Here is a 22,036-nt window from a genome sequence, read left to right on the forward strand (position 1 = left end):
ACACAGAGAGAGAGGCTGTGTGGCCTATGTGTGTGTGTGTGTGTGTGTGTGTGTCTGTGCGTGTGTGTCTGTGTGTGTCTGTCTCTCTGTGTGTCTGAGTGAGTTTTTGTGTGTGTCTGTGTGTGTGTGTGTGTGTGTGTCTGTGTGTGTGTGTGTGTGTGTGTGTGTGTCTGTGTGTGTGTGAGTGTGTGTGTGTGTGTGTGTGTGTGTGTCGTGTGTCTCTGTGTGTGTGTGTGTGTGTGTGTGTGTGTGTGTGTCGGTGCAGCTGGTGTGTGTGATCTGGACACTGACTCTCTCAGAATCATACGGAGATTCTCTCGTTCACGTTCATCATCTCAAGCGTCCTGTGCTGAGAACAGAGAGCATGATGGGACCGATTCAATTTAATCCTGGCCATCCATGACTTCCACACAGATATGGATGAGATATTCCTCTTCGTCTCAAACACTAAATCAAAGGAACTTTCCAGCCGACAAATTACATTTTCCATCCGCTGCTTTCCTTCTGTGATTCGTCTCCTCTGATTGGAATGTAAATCAAGAATCGATTGTCTTCTTTTACTTCAAGCAGAAATCTGATCTTTGTTATTAAGATGTTTATATCTCAGTGATATTGAGCTGGATTTAAAGATCGCTTTCTTTCTTTCTCTGTGAGTCAGTGAACAAGTCGTGAAGCTTTAGTGGCATTGATTTAAATTTGACAAAAAATTCAGTTTGTTGTGCAGTATTTGTAACAAAGTATTCAACAAGAAAATCACGTACAGCTGGAATTGATTTGATAATCTCAGGATTATGAAGAAAAAGTTTTCCTCTCCAGAATAATGTGAATTATTCATAATCAGATGATAAAACAAATAAATTTTTTTTTACTATTACTAATATGTAATTTCATATAACTTTTGTAATCTTTTTTTTTATGTTTTGCTTTAACTTTAACTTAAGTTATAATAATTGTTTTTTTTTTAATGTTTTTTGAAGTAAATAAAATTTAGTTTTTTTAAGTAATATTAATATATTATTATGGTTTATAATATTTTGAATTTGTTTTTTATATATATATATATATATTCTGTTTTCATTTTAGTTTTATTTTAAGCTTTAGTAATTTTGTTGGTTTTAGTTTTTATTTTATATATTTTTTTCTTTCTGCTTAATTTCCGTTAATTAATTACTATTATTTATATTTTTTTACTTTTTATCTTTTTATATTTTCTGATTCGATTTTAATTTTAGTGTAATGTTTTCCTGGAGCATTTTTTTGTTTGTTTGTTTATTTGTTTTTATAAAATATGTCTATTTATTTATTTATTTGTGTTTTTATATCAGTTTTATTTATTTATTTATGTATTGGTTTTAGTAATAAAAAAAAACACAAACTAAAAAAGTAAAATTTTACCTTTTGCAACAAACTAAAATATGTCATTGTAGCTAACATTTATTTCGTTTCAGTGAACTTTCAATGAAGCTATGGCCTTGATATTTTTGTCTAATATTTTCTGTAGCAATAGCCAACAATACATGGGTCAAAATATAGATGCCAAAAATCATTCGAATATTATGCAAAGATCATGTTCCTTGCAGATATTTAGTGTAAATATATCAAAGCTTAGTAATATGCATTGCTAAGAACTATACTTTAAAGATGATTTTCTCTATATGTAGATTTTCTTGCACCCTTTTTTAATATTGTCCTCCTAACAAACCACACATCAATGGAGAGATGCTTTATTCAGCTTTCAGATGATGCATGCATCTCAACTTCTCCAAAATGACCCTCATGGCTGGTTTTGTGGGGCTGTAATGTGAGCGAGGGTCAGCTGGAGTGTGTTTGGGCTGTTTCTCCAGACCCGCTGTGAGCAGACGCTCGACCCCGAGGCTCTGACAGATCTGCCAAGACTCGACGGGAGAGTTAGGCAACAGCTGCAGGGGTTCGGACAGCGAGACGCTCGGTTTGCTGTCAGCGCTCGCTATGTTTAGCGTCTGAATATTCCCTCTGTCCTTCCCGCTTTCATTCGAGCAAAGGCATAGTCCATAGTTCATTCATCATGTTCTCACACTCCTACAAATCATAGATTTTCATCTTAGATTCTCACCCAGGCTGCATTTATTTGATCAAAAACACAGTAAAAATTTGAAATATTATTATAATTTAAAACATCTGTTTTCTGTGTGAATCTGTGTTAAAGTGTAATTTATTTCTGTGATGCTCCGCTGTATTTTCAGCATCATTCCTCCAGTCTTCAGTGTCACATGATCTTCAGAAATCATGAAAATATGATGATTTACTGCTCAAGAAACATTTCTGATTATTATCAGTGTTGAACACAGTTGTGCTGCACAATATTTTTGTGGAAACAATGATTTTTTTTCTTCTGAATTTTTCAGAATAAAAAGTTTTAAAGAACATTTATTTGAAATTGAAATCTTTACTGTCACTTTTGATCAATTTAATACATTAAAAGTGTTTTTTATTTTTTTTATAATTGAAGGCAAAATTTATTTATTTTTGTTTTGTTTATGTTGATGTGCTAAAACTAAAACTAAAACAAAACAAAAATACTAAACAGACATAATTAAAACAAAACAGAAAAACAAAACTGATTTTTTTATTTTATTTTATTTTGCTCATTTTATGGTCATTGCATTGTAATATTTATGTATGTGAATAAAGACAACTGTATTGAGGGCTTATCTCTTTTTTTTGTTAATTATAATGACTTTTTATATCAGTAATTTTATGTATTTAATTATTTTATGTGTCAAATTTAAATTGGAAAAAGCAAAAAACATTATTATTATTTAAAGAAATTAATACTTTTATTCATCAAGGACGGATTAAAAATGATAAAAAGCGACAGTAAAATTTTTTATATTGTTACAAAAAAAATCTGGTTCAAATAAATGATGTACCTTTTAATTTCCTATAATTTTTTTTTTTTAAATAAATACAATTGGAAATTAAATGGATCAGGGTTTCCACAAAATAATGAACTGTTTTCAGTATTGATAAAGTAAAAAAAAAATATAAAAAAAATAAATACATAAAAAACACTAGCTTATCAATTCTGTTTATGTTTACTTAATGCATGCTTTTTATTTGTTTTACAATTAACATAAAGCAACAACAACAAAAAAAGACCTCTAACACTAGCTTGCTCTATTCATTTTCTATTCATCTGTTTCTTTTTATTTATTATATAATAAAAAAATAAAAGCATGCTATATGTATCAAATTAAGCTAGCTAAGACATGTAATAGCACTTGCATATCATTGCTCTTTAATTAGTTTGGATTGCTTCCACTGTCACTTTGGATAAAAGCGTCTGCTAAATGACAAAATGTTAATGTAATGATAATAATCAGAAATGTTTCTCGAGCAGTAAATCATCATATTTTCATGATTTCTGAAGATAATGTGACACTGAAGACTGGAGGAATGATGCTGAAAAAAAAGAAAGGCTGTGTAAGAGGCTGATTGCCGCCGCAGATCACATAATTCAGTCGAGTCTCATGACCCGGCGGGGTCAGAGGTCACAGACCTGCCCCAGAGGTCAGATCCTAATGGACATGACTGGTTATCTCTTTAGCTCACCTGAGGACGCTCACTCATCGTAACACGTGGATCAAACCTGCTCGAGAGAGAGCTTTTCTAGCTGCTCTCACACTAAATATTAAATATCTGTTGTAGATTTTATGACATGAACTCTAAGTCAGTGTAATAATTTCAGGTAGGTGTGTTGAAGAGAGATTCAAAGTTTCTTATGTATGCTACATAATGGAAAAATAAAATACAAAATAAAAATAAAATAAAATAGCAGATTTTTATTTCAGCTTGTTCCAAAGCTATATTTTCTCATTGATTTTATATGAATGTTATTTGAATATATTTTAGGTTTGAAAGCTATAAATCTGCTATAGATATGCGTATATTGTTTTTTATTTTATATCAAGGTTATTATAGCCAACTAAAACAATAAAAAATATGTTACAGGAAATAAATATCAGCTAAACTGAAATGATACAAAAAAGTAAAATAAAAATAAATATTTTAAAAAAACTTTTTTTTTTTTCATTTAGTTGACAAAGCAGTATTTAAACAACTGAAATAGAATAAAATAAAATAGAAATAAAATAAAGTAAAATTTGAACGACTGAAATGCAATTAAATAAAAGAATAAAGTTAAATAAAAAACAGACTAGTATTTGATTAACTAACCCATAAACCACACACACACAGAGAGAGAGAGAGAGAGAGAGAGAGAGAGAGAGAGTCCAGCCCTGATGTGAATAATCATCTGTAATAAACACTCACATGTTGCTATCTTGGGTGCGATGCCGTGCTTCGAGAGATATTATTACTGTAAATGCAGAGTCCAGAAATACGAGGCATGGCACACATTGCACCGCGTCATTCCCCGTGGGTTTGTGTTTCCTCACATCCAGTTTTGTGTTTGTGCTCTCCGTCAGACATTTCACACCATCTCGTACACAAATCATCCAGATCATCCGCTGGCATTCTGGCCTCGAACCCCAGTCCTGAAGCTCATTAGAGGCGAGATCCGCTCCAGATCGACAGCTTGAGTCTCGTCCTCTCTTCTGTTCTGTTTCTGAGGAAAGTGTTGATGTCGCAGCACACTCTCACTTTCACACAGTAACCACTGTACACTATCAGTGTCAGAGGTATTTTAACATTATTTACCTACTGTTACAGTGTTTCTTAATGTTTTGAGAGGTTTCTATATTTACAGTATTTCAATTTAATTTTTTGCTAAAGTTTTAGTAATTTTTTTATGTGCTTATGTGTGTTTATATATATATATATATATATATATATATATATATATATATATATATATATATATATATATATATATATATATATTTATATGGATGATAGATAGATTTATACATTTATTTTTAGTGATTTTAGTACTTCGTCTACTAAATAATATTATTTATAATTACATTATTATTAATAATAATATAAAAAATTACAGTAAATATTATTTATTATAACAAATATTGTTTTAATTTTAAGTTTGATTATTTTTAGCTATATTTCTATTCTATTTGTTTCATATTATTACATTTTAATTAATGAAAGTGATTTTTACTAGTTGATAATTTTAGTACTTTAACTTAAACATATTCTTATTATTTACATGTTGCTATAAATATTATATCTAATAATTTTACAGTTGTTTTTTTTTCAAGTGCTTGCACACAAAGTCTTTTCTTGTCACACAGTTTCTGAAAGCTGACTCTCAAACAGCAGAAACACACACCAAATATACAAAACCAAACACTAATGATACACTAACCATAAAAAAACACTTTTTGCAAAACACAAAACACAATTCTCTGTGCAACACACAAAAATGGTGTTTGCAAATGTCTGTTTTTGAGATATTTTGAATACAATGCTTTATTTTGCAAGAGATGTGCATTTTTACATTTTGTGTGTGCAATTCTTGGATTTGTGTGTATAGTAAAAAAAAAAAAAAAAAAAGAGGCCAAGTTTTGAAAATTTGTGTAAGCAATACAATGTGGTTTTGCATGTGTGAGTAAATCACAGTGTTTTCCAGACTGGTTTTATTTCTCTGAATGTGTTTATCAGGTGACACACGAGTTGATTAATAGCTTCAAACCATCTCTAAAAGGAAATATTCATTTTTACTGAGTGAAGTAAACTCAAGCAGCCTCAATTTACATGCTATTATGTAAATCCTCAAGCCAGCAAGGATATTTGGGATATTTGATGAGCATATTAATAAAGATGGAGCGCGGTTTACTCTGGCGTCGTCTGTTTGTCTTCTTTAAGAAGAGCCGGAGGAGAGCAGCGTCTCCATGATTTAGTCGTCAGTAAATGAGCTGAACTCGCTCTGACCCACAGAGAAACGCTCAGATCTGACCCTGTTGTTACTGCCCATTCATAATTGCAGATGTTTGCTTGTGGTGGTGATTCTGATCAACATGTGTGCTGCTTATGAAATCTGATGCATGAACCTCGTTATGTAAGCTCGTACGCTTGTTTCAGAAACCCTCCACCTTCCCCAGCTCCACCTGTATAGATCTGCTATGAGCCAAATACATTCACATTGCCATGTACATTACCATGCCAATCGCTCCGAAAGTTGTGATTACAGAATCTAGCTAAAATTAAGTCTAAAGAGGAGCATTTTGTGAAATATTACACCATATACTCATTATATTTTACTAAACCTGTTAGTCTCAATTATTTAATGTACAGTATGTTTAAATTAATCTGTTATGAAAAATGTAATGACAGCCATTGTGTGATTGAATATATTTTAACAAATAACTTCAAATTTGTATCATTTATAAGTTAATATAAAAACTGCATTATGTGCCATGTACATGTTTGCATACATTTTATTATTTTATTATAAGCTGAGTGTTGATCATCTATTTAAAAATAAATCGTAATTGAATTTATGTTTGGGTTAAGTTGTTAGGCCTAATTGTAACCTTATAATGAAAAATGGCTCTCTATAGTTTTAAGTGTAAGCTGATGTAGATTTGTATCAATAACAAAATGTAAACTTTAAAGAAAATGCCACTTGTTCAGTTTTCCCCCATATTTCGTACCGAACGTTACGTTAAAACCGAGGTATGTACCGAACCGTTATATTTGTGTACTGTTACACCCGTAATATAGATAGATAGATAGATAGATAGATAGATAGATAGATAGATAGATAGATAGATAGATAGATAGATAGATAGATAGATAGATAGATAGAATTTGGGAAGCAATAGTCCTAATTTGGCATGCTAACAGTTGGGATTGATACCCATTTTCTGCTTGGTATGTTTGATTTTCTCCTCTCCTGTTTCTTGTGGGATCTCAGGCACTTCAGGTTCATGCGCGTGTCTTTCTAAACCAGATTTTCCTCGCGGCTTTTTGGCAAGGATGTTTGCAAGCCAGACAGAGGAAGTCAAACATGTGTCCAGCATGTGTTGACTGGTGCTTTTAGCCAGAAGCAGGTGAGATGGTCCAACCAGCAGCCCATCAAACCATCAGCACAACTTCCCTCCGCATTCTTGCAATGATGGAAATACGGTTGCTGTTTCCATCTCGGCTCGTATGAAAACTCTAGACGCGTTCTGGGTGAGCGCCACATGCCTAACCTCCTAAATAGTGTCCTGCTCGACTGCAGAAGGACTTACGATCAGGCCTCTTCGGTTACAGATATTACCTGCGCTGCAGCAGCTTCAGGATTTATTGAAGGCAGCTGTTGCTTGTATTCAGCAGGGCTGCTGGAACGGGAGCAGGTGGAGATCTGATAGAAAGACAGGCTGTTGATCCCTCCTGTCACGCATCCCACCACTTTACATGGAAAAATGTCTCACGGTGGACTTCCGAATTCCAGGTCTCTAATGGTTCTCTGGGAATGGGCTGGGAACACATGTAGTGTGGATTGATGATGATTCAATGACAATTGAGGAACTTCATTTCTGATCATAATCACAGTGGCTTGTATGTTCGTGGATATGTTAATGTTATTTGACATATACATGATTGGCATAATTTTATATACATGTCTACACACACACACACATTTTTATTAATCTCATTCAGTGCTTATAAAACCAACTGAGCGCGCTTCACCTCGACCAGATCTGAAATGAACTGCTGGCTCTGATGTCTCTATAGTAGTTAAATATGAGATATAATTAGTTTTGGGTCATTCTAATGGGCAGTGTTTGATCTCATTAATCTATTATTTGTTCTAGAGCAAATAGTTTTGGCTGAGGGCAAAGTCTCAAAATAATATTTTATATAACTTCATTACTGTATATCAGAGCGCTGCCTTTGTACTTTTGACTGAATTGCGTAACAACTTTTGCGTTTGGATACATTGTTCCAACATTAGATGGCGACATGTTTTTATGAGTGAGTCAGCAGTAAAGACTTTTATTTTGAAAGACTGAAACTTGGTTGTAAACGAGAAAGTTATTTTTACTTTCAATAACAACTTGTAAGACCCAGCACTGTCATCTAAAGTTAAGCTATACAGATGAAAGGATATTATGATAAAGATATCGCTCTCCTCAGCGGACATTCAAACTCATGTTTTATTGTGAATATGAGATTGATCTAAAGAATGAATGCTGTAATCAGATGCAGGTAATCACACTCTCTCATAATACTCTACTCCACTGGCTATGACAAGCCCTATGTAGTCACAGTACACTTAGCAAGTTTTTTATTATTTTGAATAATAAATAAAATAAAACAATTAGATAGAATAGAGAACGCTAGTGTTAGATGGTCGATTTTTTAATAAACAAGAAAACGAGTAGATGAAATAGAATATATTATGTTAGTATTAGAGGGTTAAGTTGTTGATGCATTGTATTAGTGTTTATTGTACTTTGTTTTATGCTAATGACAGCACCACGGTAAATACAGTACAGCTAGACATGTTTATTTGAGCTTTGCACAGTGAACAGTGAGAGGTAAATGCAGCTGTCAGCTCCAGTGAGGTAAAACACTGGAGAAACACACACCTTGGATATAAAGTAGAACGATACTGTGTTTAAAAACAGCAGATGGGTATTGAGATGTGTGGAAACAGACGTAATGCAGAATACGCCAGAATGTATTACATCCTCATCTTTGACATGCCTTCACCCTCCAGAATATGTATACATATATATCCACATTGGCTTCATTCAGATGCTCAGTAAATGTGTGTGTGTGTGTTTTCTCAGTCAAGTGCAGTGGGCAATCACACCTGCAGGTCTTATCACAGTGAATGGATTTTCTCTCTCTCTGTCGGGCGGTCGAGCAGCGTAATCATTGTGCCGTCAGACGGCTCTTCATTTACTGTGTGGCCGCTTTCAGTGAGCTGTGTAATTGTCAGGGAAATGGACCAATCAGGAGGCTGTATGGAAGGCCGCCTCAGTCCCAAACAGACCCAGTACAGAGTCAAAGACAGAAAGCATGGTGAGCTCCTCGGGTTTATAATCAGCTTGTAATAAATGTTCTAAAGTTGGCCGATCCTCCTCTCTGATTACAGAGCTGCATTTGACCTCAGCTTCTCTCCCAGACAGCTGGAGCATAACAAAGACGTGTAATTATCATAATTTGACAATTAGCCTGCCATCCATTCCCAGTTTTTAATTACTGCCTTTCGTATGACCGGAGCATGGAGGACTTTTCCTGCAGGAACAGCAGAACCGAGTTTCTCAATACTTGTTTTTCAGCAGAGGTCGAGAAAATAACAGTGGAAAAAATAATAATAATCACCCGGATAAATGAATTAAAGGAAATGTATGGAATCAATACAAGATCCGGCATCTGTGACATCCGGTCCATTAACACAGAAAATCATTTCCACTTTGTAAAAACAAAGGAAAATTGCATTTCAAGTAATGCACTTACAGTGGAAGTCAATGGGGTTTGATATTTCACCCGGATAAACATTTAAATACACACTGTTTTGAAAGCAAAAGCATCACAATTACACATTTAACATATCATCAAAATAACAATAATAATAATAAAAATACTGTAACTATATATATATATATATATATATATATATATATATATATATATATATATATATATATATATATATATATAATGTTATAAAAAACTATTGTAAAACATTAATTAAAAATAAAATATTTTTCATATATATTAGAATATTGCAAATTCTATTATTATTAATGATATGATAATTTATAGCATAAGCTTTAATTAAATAATTATATTGTATATAATTGTTTTTAATATTATTAACTATGGTTCTTGCTATTTAGACTGAGACTTTACAGCTCAGCTTTACTGCAATTAACAATTACAGTAATATAATATATATATATATATATATATATATATATATATATATACAGAGAGAGAGAGAGAGAGAGAGAGAGAGAGAGAGAGTATATATAATGGCTTTTATTAAGTATATATTGTATAACTTTTTATTAATCGTAGTTATTATTGTTGTTATACATATATAGCATTTGTTTTTATTAAAGAAGCATATATTGTAACACTATTATTAATAGTAGTAGTTATATTATTGTTTTTGTTGTAGTAGTGGTTGTTGTTATTTAGACTGTTAAAAAAATCTTCTTGAAAAGTGTCTTAATTAGATACTCTACAGCTTATTTTCATATTTACAGATCATTTTCAGGATTTAATATGTGCTGTAATTAAACACAAATGGCACATTTCTGTTTCAACCCTCCGCAGTGCCTTGCTCATAGACTTCCATCACTGTACTTGTGCTTCGAGCTTGCTGAAAATATTTTTGCTAAATTAGGTCATGTTACACACAACTGAACACAGGATGTTTGTGTCAGACTGTATTGCTTTTGAAAGACAGCAAATTAATTTAATTTAAAATAGATTGCCACGAGGTTCCTGGAAATCTATAAATTTATGTGCAGACGAAGTGATATCAGTAACAAATAAAAACAGATTAAAACCTCGCTAGACTTTACAGGGACATTCCTCTTATGAATAATATTCTGGGTCCTGGGGTTTCAAAAGAAATATTGCAACTCTATTCTCATCCAGAGAAACGTAATATTCATATTCAACAATCTGTCTGTATTTCTGCAGTTCTTGGCGTGAGATCTTCAGAAGCAGCGTCTACTGAATATTTGTTTTGTAACCAGTTAGAACCGCTGTTCTTCATACCGAGCTCCAGATGAGAGAAAAAGCTTGTGTCTATTGAAATATTGTTTGCGAAACTTCAAAAGACCACAGCTTCTTCAGCTGTTGAATTATGTGTCTATGAAATTATATTTTATGGATAAGAGCAGAAATTTCCAAACATCTGTTCTCACAGTAAATCTCTGCATTTCCCTCTGAAAGCAGGAAATATAATACTGCAGTGCTGAATGAGTTTTTAGTGGTAACATTTACTGTATTTGTTTACCACGGTATTTAAATTTAAGCTAGAATACACTTAAGTTTGGTGATCTTTCAGCAGCAATTCAACATAATAAAAATAAGACCTACGAATGTTTTGAAAATGTTCCCATTAAGTTATGAAAGTTCTCAGAAAAATCAAAACATATGGATTGTCTTTATTTTTTTTACATTTAAAGTTTTTCTTGATTATGTGAATGTTTAGGCTATTTTTATAAAGGAATATTTATGCTAATATTATAGTAATATTTATATAATATATAATGTGTGTGTATGTATTATAAAATATTTATGTCTTGCAAAATATATAGTTTTTTCTTTTTATTATTACTATATAAATTATACCGAATATTTTGAATAAGTATGTTATTATTATAATTTGTATTATTATTGTTATTATTTGGGCTGATACGATACAATCTTTTTAGATATTTTATAGTTCATGTTTGTTTTGAAGATTTAATATATTCTTAAATAAAGTGCTAAGAACATTTTGCTAATGTTCATTTAAAGTTTGAAAATATTAACCATCTGAAATAAATAGTATGTAGTTTATAAAAATAACTGTAATGATTTGCAAAAATGGTCAGTATATAAATTAAGAATATATGTATATTAAATGTTAAATATTAAATCTTATATAAAAAAGCAACATTTCTCATTTTTGTGAAGTTTAGTTTGAAATACTAAAGTCGCTAATACTAAGTCGCTAAAACTAATTACACAAAAAAAATGTGATAACATTTAACATTTGTAGCAAATGGTTAATTTTAGTAACTTACATTAACAATTAACAAATAACGTGTTACAAAGTAACAGCTCTGTTCCATTAAATAACATTAGTAGATACAACTTTTAAGAGTTGAACGTTCCATGAACGATACAAAGTAACGTTTTGATAATGTTACCAAACAATGAACGTTCCATAAATGTTATTAAAAGACGTTTGTTTAAAACACTGAAGAAACCTTGTCAGAAGCTTAACCATTCGTTGGATATGCATTAATCACTTTTCAGTTTCTTGCATGTAGAATGTATTTATTCCAGACGTAAATACAGGAGCTCTGACGGTCTGGTGTTGACGTTAATTGTCTGTCCTCGCTGTTTACCCCTCCAGAACACCAGCGGCTCCTGCTAATGAAGCGTGCCGTCATTGAGAAGAGGATTATTAACTTTGTTAATTGAGCTGAGTGTGTGTGCGGATGCAAACAGTGATGCAGATTGAACGAGGAGAGCTTTTCTGTCTGCTCTTGAATATATTTGGCCTGATCGGATCGGTCTCTGATTTATTTCAGCTCTAGACTGTCAACAGCATCGCCATTCGCCGCACGCTTCGATTTCTGATTTAAAACAGCGATAGAATAGTTTTTCGGTGGAATTCAAGGATGGAGAATTTCAATTAAAAGTTTCTGTCAGGCCATTTCTCTAACTGATTCTCAATTAAAACTTTGAGCTGCCAGTGAAATGGCTGTTTAGAGGCAGGAATGAGGTTGTTTAGTCATTCGTTGGAAGTTTAGAGAACGAGGTTGAGAGTGTTTACAGGTGAAGCGTGCACTTGAGGGTCGGCGGCCCAAAGACAGAAATACTGTGAGTCAGAGGTCATTCTCTTCAACGCTTTCACAAACAGTGTTCTGAGAACAGAATACGAGCACGTTGTGTATTTCATCAGTGAGATTATAGCAGATGTCATCCGTAAACACATCAGGCACGTATTTGGACATGTTAGTCTCTTTTGTGATTAATGAGATCATTTCTTGTGTTGCAAGTTGGAGTTGTTTCAAGATGCTTGGCAAACGAGTCAGAGGAGTGTTTGGAAGCAAACCAGTGTTTATCTCAGTAAAATGCAAACGTATTCAGTTATTAGCGGTAACTAAATCTAAAATAAAATAAAAATAAAAATTGAAATCTGAAATAAAATAAATATTTGTAAAAAGTCTTAAACTAAAATATAAAATGTATAAAATATTTTGAAAAAAAATATTTCAGCTATTTACCATGGCAGCATTTCACATACTTTCTTAGTGTGCTGCAGTCACTAAGATTAAATAAAAGAAAACGGTAACAATTTACAATAAGTTGCCATTAGTTATTTTAACTAATATATAAAAAAAAAAAAAACTAAACTAAAATTAAATATAAAATATAACAATTACATTTGGAAATATTTTTATTTTTTAATTTACATTTTTTAAATACATTTTATCATTTTAATATTTTTTTCTCTGATTCTGATTTCAGAAGCTAAATTTTTCTTTTTTAATTTACATCAAAGTACTACAGTCGCTAACTAAATGAACTAAAAAAGTAATACTTTACAATTAATTAACGTTAGTAACTAACATTTACTAACAATTAATGTTCAGAATATTAACAAAAACTGAAATAGTATATCAAAGATACTAAAATATCATTGCTTGTGATTAAAGAGCATCCTCTCATATTCACTGGAAGATTGTTTTAGTTTAGAAAAGCGTTCATTTTTAAAGCAAAAAGCGGTTTCAGTCTCATGTTCCCGTCGCTTTGGAAAATGAATTACATGTGCAATCTATCACACATTTCTCTCTGAAATCTTTCAGATGCATGAAGCACTTGATAGGAGAAGCGTAGGATTGTTTTCTGATGAATCTGGCTCTATGTGTCCTGCAGGTTTCACCGTGGAGACTATCACATCGACGTCTGTATAAACGACTACCTGGACGTCTACTGTCCGCACTATGAGGACTCGGTCCCTGAGGAGAGAGCGGAGCGTTATGTGCTCTACATGGTCAACTATGACGGCTACAGCACGTGTGACCACACGGCCAAGGGCTTCAAGCGCTGGGAGTGCAACCGGCCGCACTCGCCCAACGGCCCGCTCAAGTTCTCCGAGAAGTTCCAGCTCTTCACGCCTTTCTCGCTGGGCTTCGAGTTCAGACCGGGCCGAGAGTATTACTACATCTGTGAGTATGAGAGCGAGAGGCCGACTGAATTGATTCTTTAGGGGGTTAATGAAAAATCTATAACATACTTTGGTTCAAACTTATCAATGGTAGTGTATGTCACCTTGTCATAAACAGCTCTATTCACAGCAAGCCGTTTTAGTGCATGTTGCTTTAAATGCTAATGAGCTCTGCTGACCCCGCCCCTCTCTTCCGTGCTAGCTTAGACAGTGGAACTTGCTAATTAGCATGTTATTAGGAAAAGCGAAGATTCATAAAAGAACCTTATACCCACTTGAGGCCGGATCACGAATGATTCGTGTGGACATAGACACATTTATGTAGATCGGTGGGCCAGTGTCAATCAACAATAGTGGGAGGAGCCTGGGTCTGTGTGATGTCGCACATAGAAGAATCTGAGTATGGGGTTATCGTTTGTGGATTTTTATCATCATGGGGTGGCTGTTGACTTATGATTATTAAAACTATTATTTATAGGTTTTCATTTTGTATATATAGTCTCATAAACATTTTGTTTAAACGTTTAAAACAAAAGCATGGCACTCGCACAGTGTAAATTTCATTGCATAAAAGCAATTGCCAAATGTATAAATGTGAAAACCAAGAAGGTAGAAATACATTTAAAAAGAACATGTTTTTATTTAGTTTTTTATTTCTGCCTTTAAAACGGCTTTGGGTGATTTTAAAGTCTTTTATGAGAGATCGTTTTTTCAAGCGTGCAGAATGATGTATAAACATGACGTCACACTGTAGAGTTACATTATTAGGTGAAATATCAGTCAGAAACCAGAAATACCTGTCATCCAGGTGTGCTTTGTTTTTTTTTTTTTTTACTTCTCACATTTCTGGTGGACTTTGATGCGTTTAGGGCCAAAGGCTGTTTCATTTCAGATGTAATAAAAGTTTATTTCCCTCGCTGTGTGTCAGTGACAAAGCCATTTGTACATGTTTCTCAACTGCATGGAGACGATAAGAAAATGCAATGTTTTCTCTCGCTGGGTCGAGGCTGTAACTTTTTGAGATTCACTTTCAAGGACGAATGCATATGAAATCCAGGCAGGGCAGAAATCAATATGAATCAATATTCGCTGAAGGACACCTGTCGACAAGGTGAGATGAAAATACAGGCAAACTCATTAGTTAGCTCCTGCAGGACCTTCATATCGTTACACGGAGAGCCATTATTATGTGCTTGACTCGCCGGTGCCGCTGAGAACGGGAAAATGATCCGGCATATCGCTCTTCTCTCGAGTCCCATCATCCTCGCTCACGGTCCAGAGCGAACATCTGTGAAATACGTTTGCCCTCTCTGACTGATTGTTCTGTCTCACTGCACGGATCCGTCCGTCTTGCTACGCTGGAGTCTTTATTCAGCTCCTGCCAGAGAGATCTTGGCAGCTTCTGTCTCTCTGGTGAACATCATAATTAATATACATCACGACAATCATGTTGAACATAATTCTAAACAGAAAGTCAGAGCTGAAGCTGAAGTCTCACTTTTTAGCTGCCATATTTTACAATGACTCGTCTCGCTGACATTGAAAGAGTCATCGTATTATTAATTATTATATGTATTTAGAAAGATGATTTCACAATTAGAGACGCTTAACGACATTAGCTTTCCATGGCAGGAATATTTAAGCAAATGTTCATCTGTCAAGCTTTCATTTAGACTTTAATGAAAACTGTCAAACTCCGTTTTAATAGTGATTTATATCATACTGACGTCCATGTCACTGCACATTTCTTAATTATATTGTTCAACTGATTGATTATGCTCATGTTCACTGAATGTTTATTTGGTCATATCTGCTGACAGTGACTTTGGCCTTTAAGGTCTGAGACTATAACTAGACTAAAACTAGACGTACCTAGTGGTTAGCTGGTTAGACTGTGAAACGCATCTTTCTCCATTGACAGACATTGAAAATATATATATTATGCTTATTAAATTTGATTTTGTGAGAAGGGGCAGAAGGTTAGGGCTAGATTTAGGGCTAGGGTTAGAGTTAGGGCTAGGGCTAGGCATAATAGCCGGTGACTTCAACAACACGAACCCAAAGACAGTTTTGCCAAAGTTATACCAACATTAAACTTTGCAAAAAGGGGAAAAAGCGCACAGGACTTTATCTACACTATAGTTTAATAACAGCATCAAGTTTATCAGTCAGATTTGCAGACTTGGTATTATTTAAATCAAGACAAATTAATACTATATATATGTCATGCAATGATAAAAAGGTATAGAAACTGGTTCAGTCTAATTACCTTTCATTTAAGTTTGCTGTGTATTTGTATGTTTTTATAGAGTTTGATCACAGCTCGCTATCTTAGTGTAATGGAGGCATTTAGCTTCCTTGTTAGCCCATTTAGCCTCCTTGTTAGTGCATCCGCCTCCAAGGCTGGAGACCCGGGTTCGAACCCCGCTCGGAGCGAGTGCGAGGAGAGGACCCTGGAGAGAGGGGTTACGTTGGTGCCGTGACCCGGACGGGAGTGAGGTTTAGGGGGTTAGTGTAACGGAGGCCAGTGTGCAGGTAAACCTCACTCCCCGATCTCAAGAGATGCACTAGCGACAGATGCTAGTGGCTATAGCCATTTAGCCTCCTTGTTAGTGCATCTGCCTCCCATGCCGGAGACCCGGGTTCGAGCCCCGCTCAGAGCGAGTGCAAGGAGTGGTGGAGAGGACCCGGGAGAGAGGGGATACATTAGCGACTCTTGACGGTCTGGATTCTTGTTGACTGAATTTTCACGTGAACTCTTGAGAATACAGAAGAGCATTATGGTGTCGTTACTGATGCTTTCAGATGGCGGTTATCAGTGACATTTCTCTAAATAGTTGTTTGAAGGGTCACGTCATGAAGGTGGCGCTCAGTAGAACTGATATCACTCTTTCTGATCGCAGCCGTTCCTCACCGACTGACATTATCTCTCCAGACTGTCACATCTCTCTCTAATAGCAGCAGCTGGGAAAAGCCGGACTTTTAGTGGCGCTCTTAACTGTTTATGCACTGTAGAAAATAAAAAAATCCTTAGCATTTTCTATTATAAATATCTAACGATTCTTAAATCAAGATGAATTTACCTAAGTAGCAATGATGGTAGATGTAGATGGTAAAGAAACCAGCTTGTGTGTTGCTTTGTGATTTGCTAGGCTGTTCTATGTTTGAGGGTGTAATACAGTCTGCAAACAATATGACATCAAAATCTCCTATTCTTTTGTCTACATCAATAAAAGAGCTCAGTGTTCAGCAGCAGTGTGTTGTTGTTTTAGAAACGTGCCTGTGATTTTCATTAGTCAGAGATTTGTAGTGTGAGCACGGTGTGACAGCTTATTGGAAATGTACAATGAGGATTAAAATGACAAATTGCTGTTTGCGAGATGTAAAAACAACCATGTCTTGTGTTCCTTCAGCGCAATTAGTGAGGTTTTTATGCTGTTATCCATTTGATCAGGCCAATTGAGACATGAGGTGAAATCAAACAAGTATTTTTTTGTTTCAGAGAAGAGATTGTGTCCATCAGGAGGAATTTCTCATCTGAGACAAACACTGTTTTTCGCTGCTGTAGAAAGTGACACTGAAAATGGAAAATGCAGGTTCACTTCTGCGGCCTATTGAGCTGAATACCGTGTGAGCCATATGAGCATGTCTCTCTGAGGTCAAAGGTCAGGGCGTACTGCTGACCCCCCCACCTCGAAATGCTTGAGACAGCATCTTTTTCTAATATGGTGAATTTAAGGATGGATTTTAATCTCTCAAGGTCTCCAAATCCAATATTACTGGAGGGAGTCAGTGGATGAGAGGAGAATGAATCACTTTTTTTTATCTGACGCGAGTGGAATTGGAAAATCGGGATGTGGTTTGGAGTGTCAGGAACGACGTGGGGTGTTTATGACCCCACGGACTCTTATTAAATCACGCTTTACTCTCTCTGGCGACTGTCAAGTGACTGCTGCAGGTCTGATAGATGCTGAAAAATATCAAAGTTTGGTGTCATTCAGGATAACATTGGGAGTGACTTAAATTACTGGATTTGAATAAGAACAGGAATTCAAAATTTGAATATTTGGTACATAACTTGAATACATTCAACAAAATATTTTAAGTTTGATTTAATTTAAAATAAGTTATATAGACTTCTAAATCAATACTTTTATTCATCAGGGATGCATTCAATTGATAAAAAGTGACGGTAAAGACATTTATAATGTTACGAAAGGTTTCTATTTCCAATAAATGCTGTTCTTTTGAACTTTACATTTATCTGTGAATTCTGAAAACGAAAGTGTATCAGTTTCCACAGAAATATTGTGCAGCACGACTGTTTTCAAAATTGATAATAATCAGAAATGTTTCTTGAGCAGTAAATCAGCATATTTTCATGATTTCTGAAGATCATGTGACAGGACTGACAAGACTGGAGGAATGATGCTGAAAATACAGCGGAGCATCACAGAAATAAATTACATTCTAGCAAATATTAACAGAAAAACACTGTTTTAAACTGTAATAATATTTCATATTTTACTGTATTTTTTATTCGAATATATGCAGGGTGAGCAGAAGAGTCTTCTTTTAAAAACATTAAGAAATGTAAAAAAAAAAAAAAAAAAATTCACAGTTCAATTAATCCATTTTGGATCCATTTTGATTACAGCTAACTTACACAATAAAACACAAAAACATGATAACATTTATTTATTTATTTATTTAATATTAAAGTAAAAGTTATCTGCTTAATAGTTAATATTATAAGTGTACTTTTTATTTGTACCATTATTTTAAATTAATAAGAAGTTAATCCAAATGTGCAATTCAGTAAATTTGCCTTTCTTTCATTCCAGTTCAGCATCCTGCATGGTCAGTTCAATTTAAACTCACACAAAGGAAGCCCATTCTTAAATTCTGTATTTTGCCTGCCCCTGGTTGCCATGGTAACGGCGGTCCATTTGCATGAGCGCAGTGATGTAGATCAGTTTAATGACAGACAAACTGAGTTTATTATATTTCTGTGCATGAGCTCTAGACTCAGCCAGCACATCTCTCACGCTCATGAAGACTCCTGGCGTTTCATCGCCTCTCCCGCGGTGTGAAGGAGCACGTCAGACATTATCATGCCTTTGATGAATGGAACCTTCTCCTTCTCTGTTTTGCTTCGTCTGATTCCCTTCTGCGTCCTCTGGGTCGCAACACTTCCCCGCATCCCGCTGTTTTCCTCTTCCTGTGTGTGTGACTGTAACATTCGGTGGCACATGGCCCGGACCTGCCCGCCTGCCAGACAGCATCTTACACTTACTGAGAGACACTGCCAAAGAGCGTCTGTGGACAGATCATCACACGCACACACACACACACACACACTCACACCAGAGGCCGTGTCTGTGAATGGCATCTGTGAGAATTCTCCTAATGTGTTTTTATGTTACCGTAGATTGAAGTGAGATCCATGTGCCTGTAAAAGATCTGTAAAAGAACATGAACGGCGTCAATAAATAACATGTTTACTGTGGTTGCTAGGGTGTTGCTATGCAGTTGCTAGGATTTTCTGTCATGTTATGCCTAGTTGCTAGGGTGTTGCTTTGCAGTCGCTAGGGTGTTTTGTGATGTTATGCCTAGTTGCCAGGGTGTTGCTTAGCAGTTGCTAGGCGATTCTGTTTAGTTGCCTGGGTGTTTCTAAGGGGTTGCAGTTGTTAGGATATTGCTATGCACAAGTAAAAAAAAAACATGTTTACAGTGGTTGCCAGGGTGTTTCTGTGCAGTTGCTAGGGTGTTCTGTCTAATTGCCTGGGTGTTTCCAAGGAGTTGCTGTTGTTAGGGTGTTGCTATGCATAAGTAAAAAATAACATGTTTACAGTGGTTGCCAGGGTGTTTCTGTGCAGTTGCTAGGGTGTTCTGTCTAATTGCCTGGGTGTTTCCAAGGAGTTGCTGTTGTTGGGGTGTTGCTGTGCATGAGTAAAAAAAAAAAACATGTTTACAGTGGTTGCCAGGGGGTTTCTGAACAGTTGCTAGCGTGTTGCTTTGCAATTGCTAGGGTGTTTTGTTTAGCTACCAGGGTGTTTCCAAGGGGTTGCAGTTGTTAGGGTGTTGCTATGCATAAGTTAAAAAAAAATGTTTACAGTGGTTGCCAGGGTGTTTCTGTGCAGTTGCTAGGGTGTTCTGTCTAATTGCCTGGGTGTTTCCAAGGAGTTGCAGTTGTTAGGGTGTTGCTATGCATAAGTTAAAAAAAGCATGTTTACAGTGGTTGCCAGGGTGTTTCTGTGCAGTTGCTAAGGTGTTCTGTGTAATTGCTTGGGTGTTTCCAAGGAGTTGCAGTTGTAAGGGTGTTGCTATGCATAAGTAAAAAAAAAAATGTTTACAGTGGTTGCCAGGGTGTTTCTGAACAGTTGCTAGGGTGTTGCTATGCGTTTGCCAGGGTGTTCTGTCTAGTTGCCTGGGTGTTTCCAAGGTTTGCAGTTGTTAGGGTGTTGCTAAGTTTCAGTAAAAACATGTTTACAGTGGTATCCATGGTGTTGCTATGCATTTGCTAGTGTGATCCGTATGAAGTGGAATCCATGTGTCAGGTGCATCAGTAATAAATGGTTTACAGCAGGAAGTGTATATCTGTGTATTCTGATTGTGTATTGCTAATATTTCATTACGTTACAGCTGATGGTTTTGAAGCTCTTATAATTGTGAATTTTGTGTTCTCGTCATAATGATGAAAGTCTCTGGTGTCTTGTAGAAATTAAAAGCACATTCAATTCCAACGTGTTCCCTCCAGATAACAGTGCAGTTGAGCTGAATTGGCAGTAATGAGAACATGTTTAAACACATGATGAGCTCCTGCTGTTGATCCACGGCGTGGTGTGAATGAGTTTGTGTCGTCTCCTGTGAAAGTCATATATAGGTTCACAGGTTAAAATGTAACACTTCAATCTCTGTCTTGCTCTCTTTCTCTCTCTCACACACACACACACTTTATCTTTCATTTGCATGTACATGATGAGAAAGACAGCAGCACTAAAGCGGAGAGGCAGATGAGGGCTGTGAGAAATGCTCTTCATCCCTGCTGATGCTATTAGTCGAGGCTCTTTATGGATGAGGACAAATCGAGAAAGCTCTGCCGCCGGCTACGGCGCTCGAAAGAGAGCGCTGCATATTTAATAGCTCTGCATTCATATGTTGTCTTTGTCAAATGAAATAAATGCTGATTAGCATACTTGCCCAAAGGCTGGGCTGAGTCTGACAGGGGTACATGCGTGCCAGATTTCCAATCGTAAAATGAGTTTGATTATTAAGCCGTGTGCAGGAGAAGTGCAGGAGGCAGTGTTCCTGGAAATGTGTTCATTTCATTACAGCGCACGTGGAAAACTTGTTTCTGTCTGCAAATTGTACATTGTTCTGGTGGTTGGTGCTCAAAGGTTTGGGGGAAGTAAAATATTTGTTTATGTTTTTGAAAGAACTCTCGTAAGCCCATTAAGGCTGCATTTATTTGTTTAAAAATATAGTAAAAACACTAATAATGTGAAATATTTCTACAATTTCAAAAACTTTTTTTCTATGTGAATATCTGTTAAGCTGTAATTTATTTCTGTGATGCTCCGCTGTATTTTCAGCATCATTCCTCCAGTCTTCAGTGTCACGTGATCTTCAGAAGCCATGAAAATATGATGATTTACTGCTCGAGAAACATTTCTGATTATTATCAAAACTGAACACAGTTGTGCTGCACGATATTTCTGTGGAAACTGTGATGCATTTCTGAATTCACAGATGAATAGAAAGTTCAAATCTTATGTCAGATTATAAATGTCTATTTTGTCACTTTTGATCAATTAATCCATCCTTGATGAGCATCTATTAAAATAATAACAATACTTACCCCAAACCTTAAACCGTTTATTAAAAATATATTAAATGTAATTCAAGGTTCTTTAAAAAAAAGAGAAACAGGGTATTAAAAAAGTACAAAAATGTTCTGTAAGTGATTTATGTTGCCAGTAATGTAATCCAGTTTAGCAAGCAGGATAACACTGACAGTCATATATTTCTGTTTGTTGGGTTTATTTGGCTCTTGCTTTGTGAATCTATCATTTGGATTCATGACATGCTTCAGGTGTTCGTTTTATTCCTTTAATAAACTCAAGCAGCACACAATACTCATCAGGATTGGGTTTCACTTCATAAATGTGCATTGCA

The 22,036-nt window shown here is 35.2% G+C and overlaps 1 protein-coding gene across 2 annotated transcripts in view; it reads left to right on the forward strand.

The window, feature by feature from the left end:
* LOC127964101 (ephrin-A5b) overlaps positions 1 to 22,036 on the forward strand; it is a 94,749-nt gene that overhangs the window by 63,017 nt on the left and 9,696 nt on the right. For both annotated transcript variants that reach the window (XM_052564267.1, XM_052564266.1), the window contains exon 2: positions 13,567 to 13,859. In XM_052564267.1, coding sequence (XP_052420227.1) covers positions 13,567 to 13,859 — 293 coding nt within the window. The remainder of the gene's footprint in view (positions 1 to 13,566; positions 13,860 to 22,036) is intronic.

This window comes from Carassius gibelio, chromosome B8 (genome assembly GCF_023724105.1).
Source record: "Carassius gibelio isolate Cgi1373 ecotype wild population from Czech Republic chromosome B8, carGib1.2-hapl.c, whole genome shotgun sequence".
Taxonomy (NCBI): domain Eukaryota; kingdom Metazoa; phylum Chordata; class Actinopteri; order Cypriniformes; family Cyprinidae; genus Carassius; species Carassius gibelio.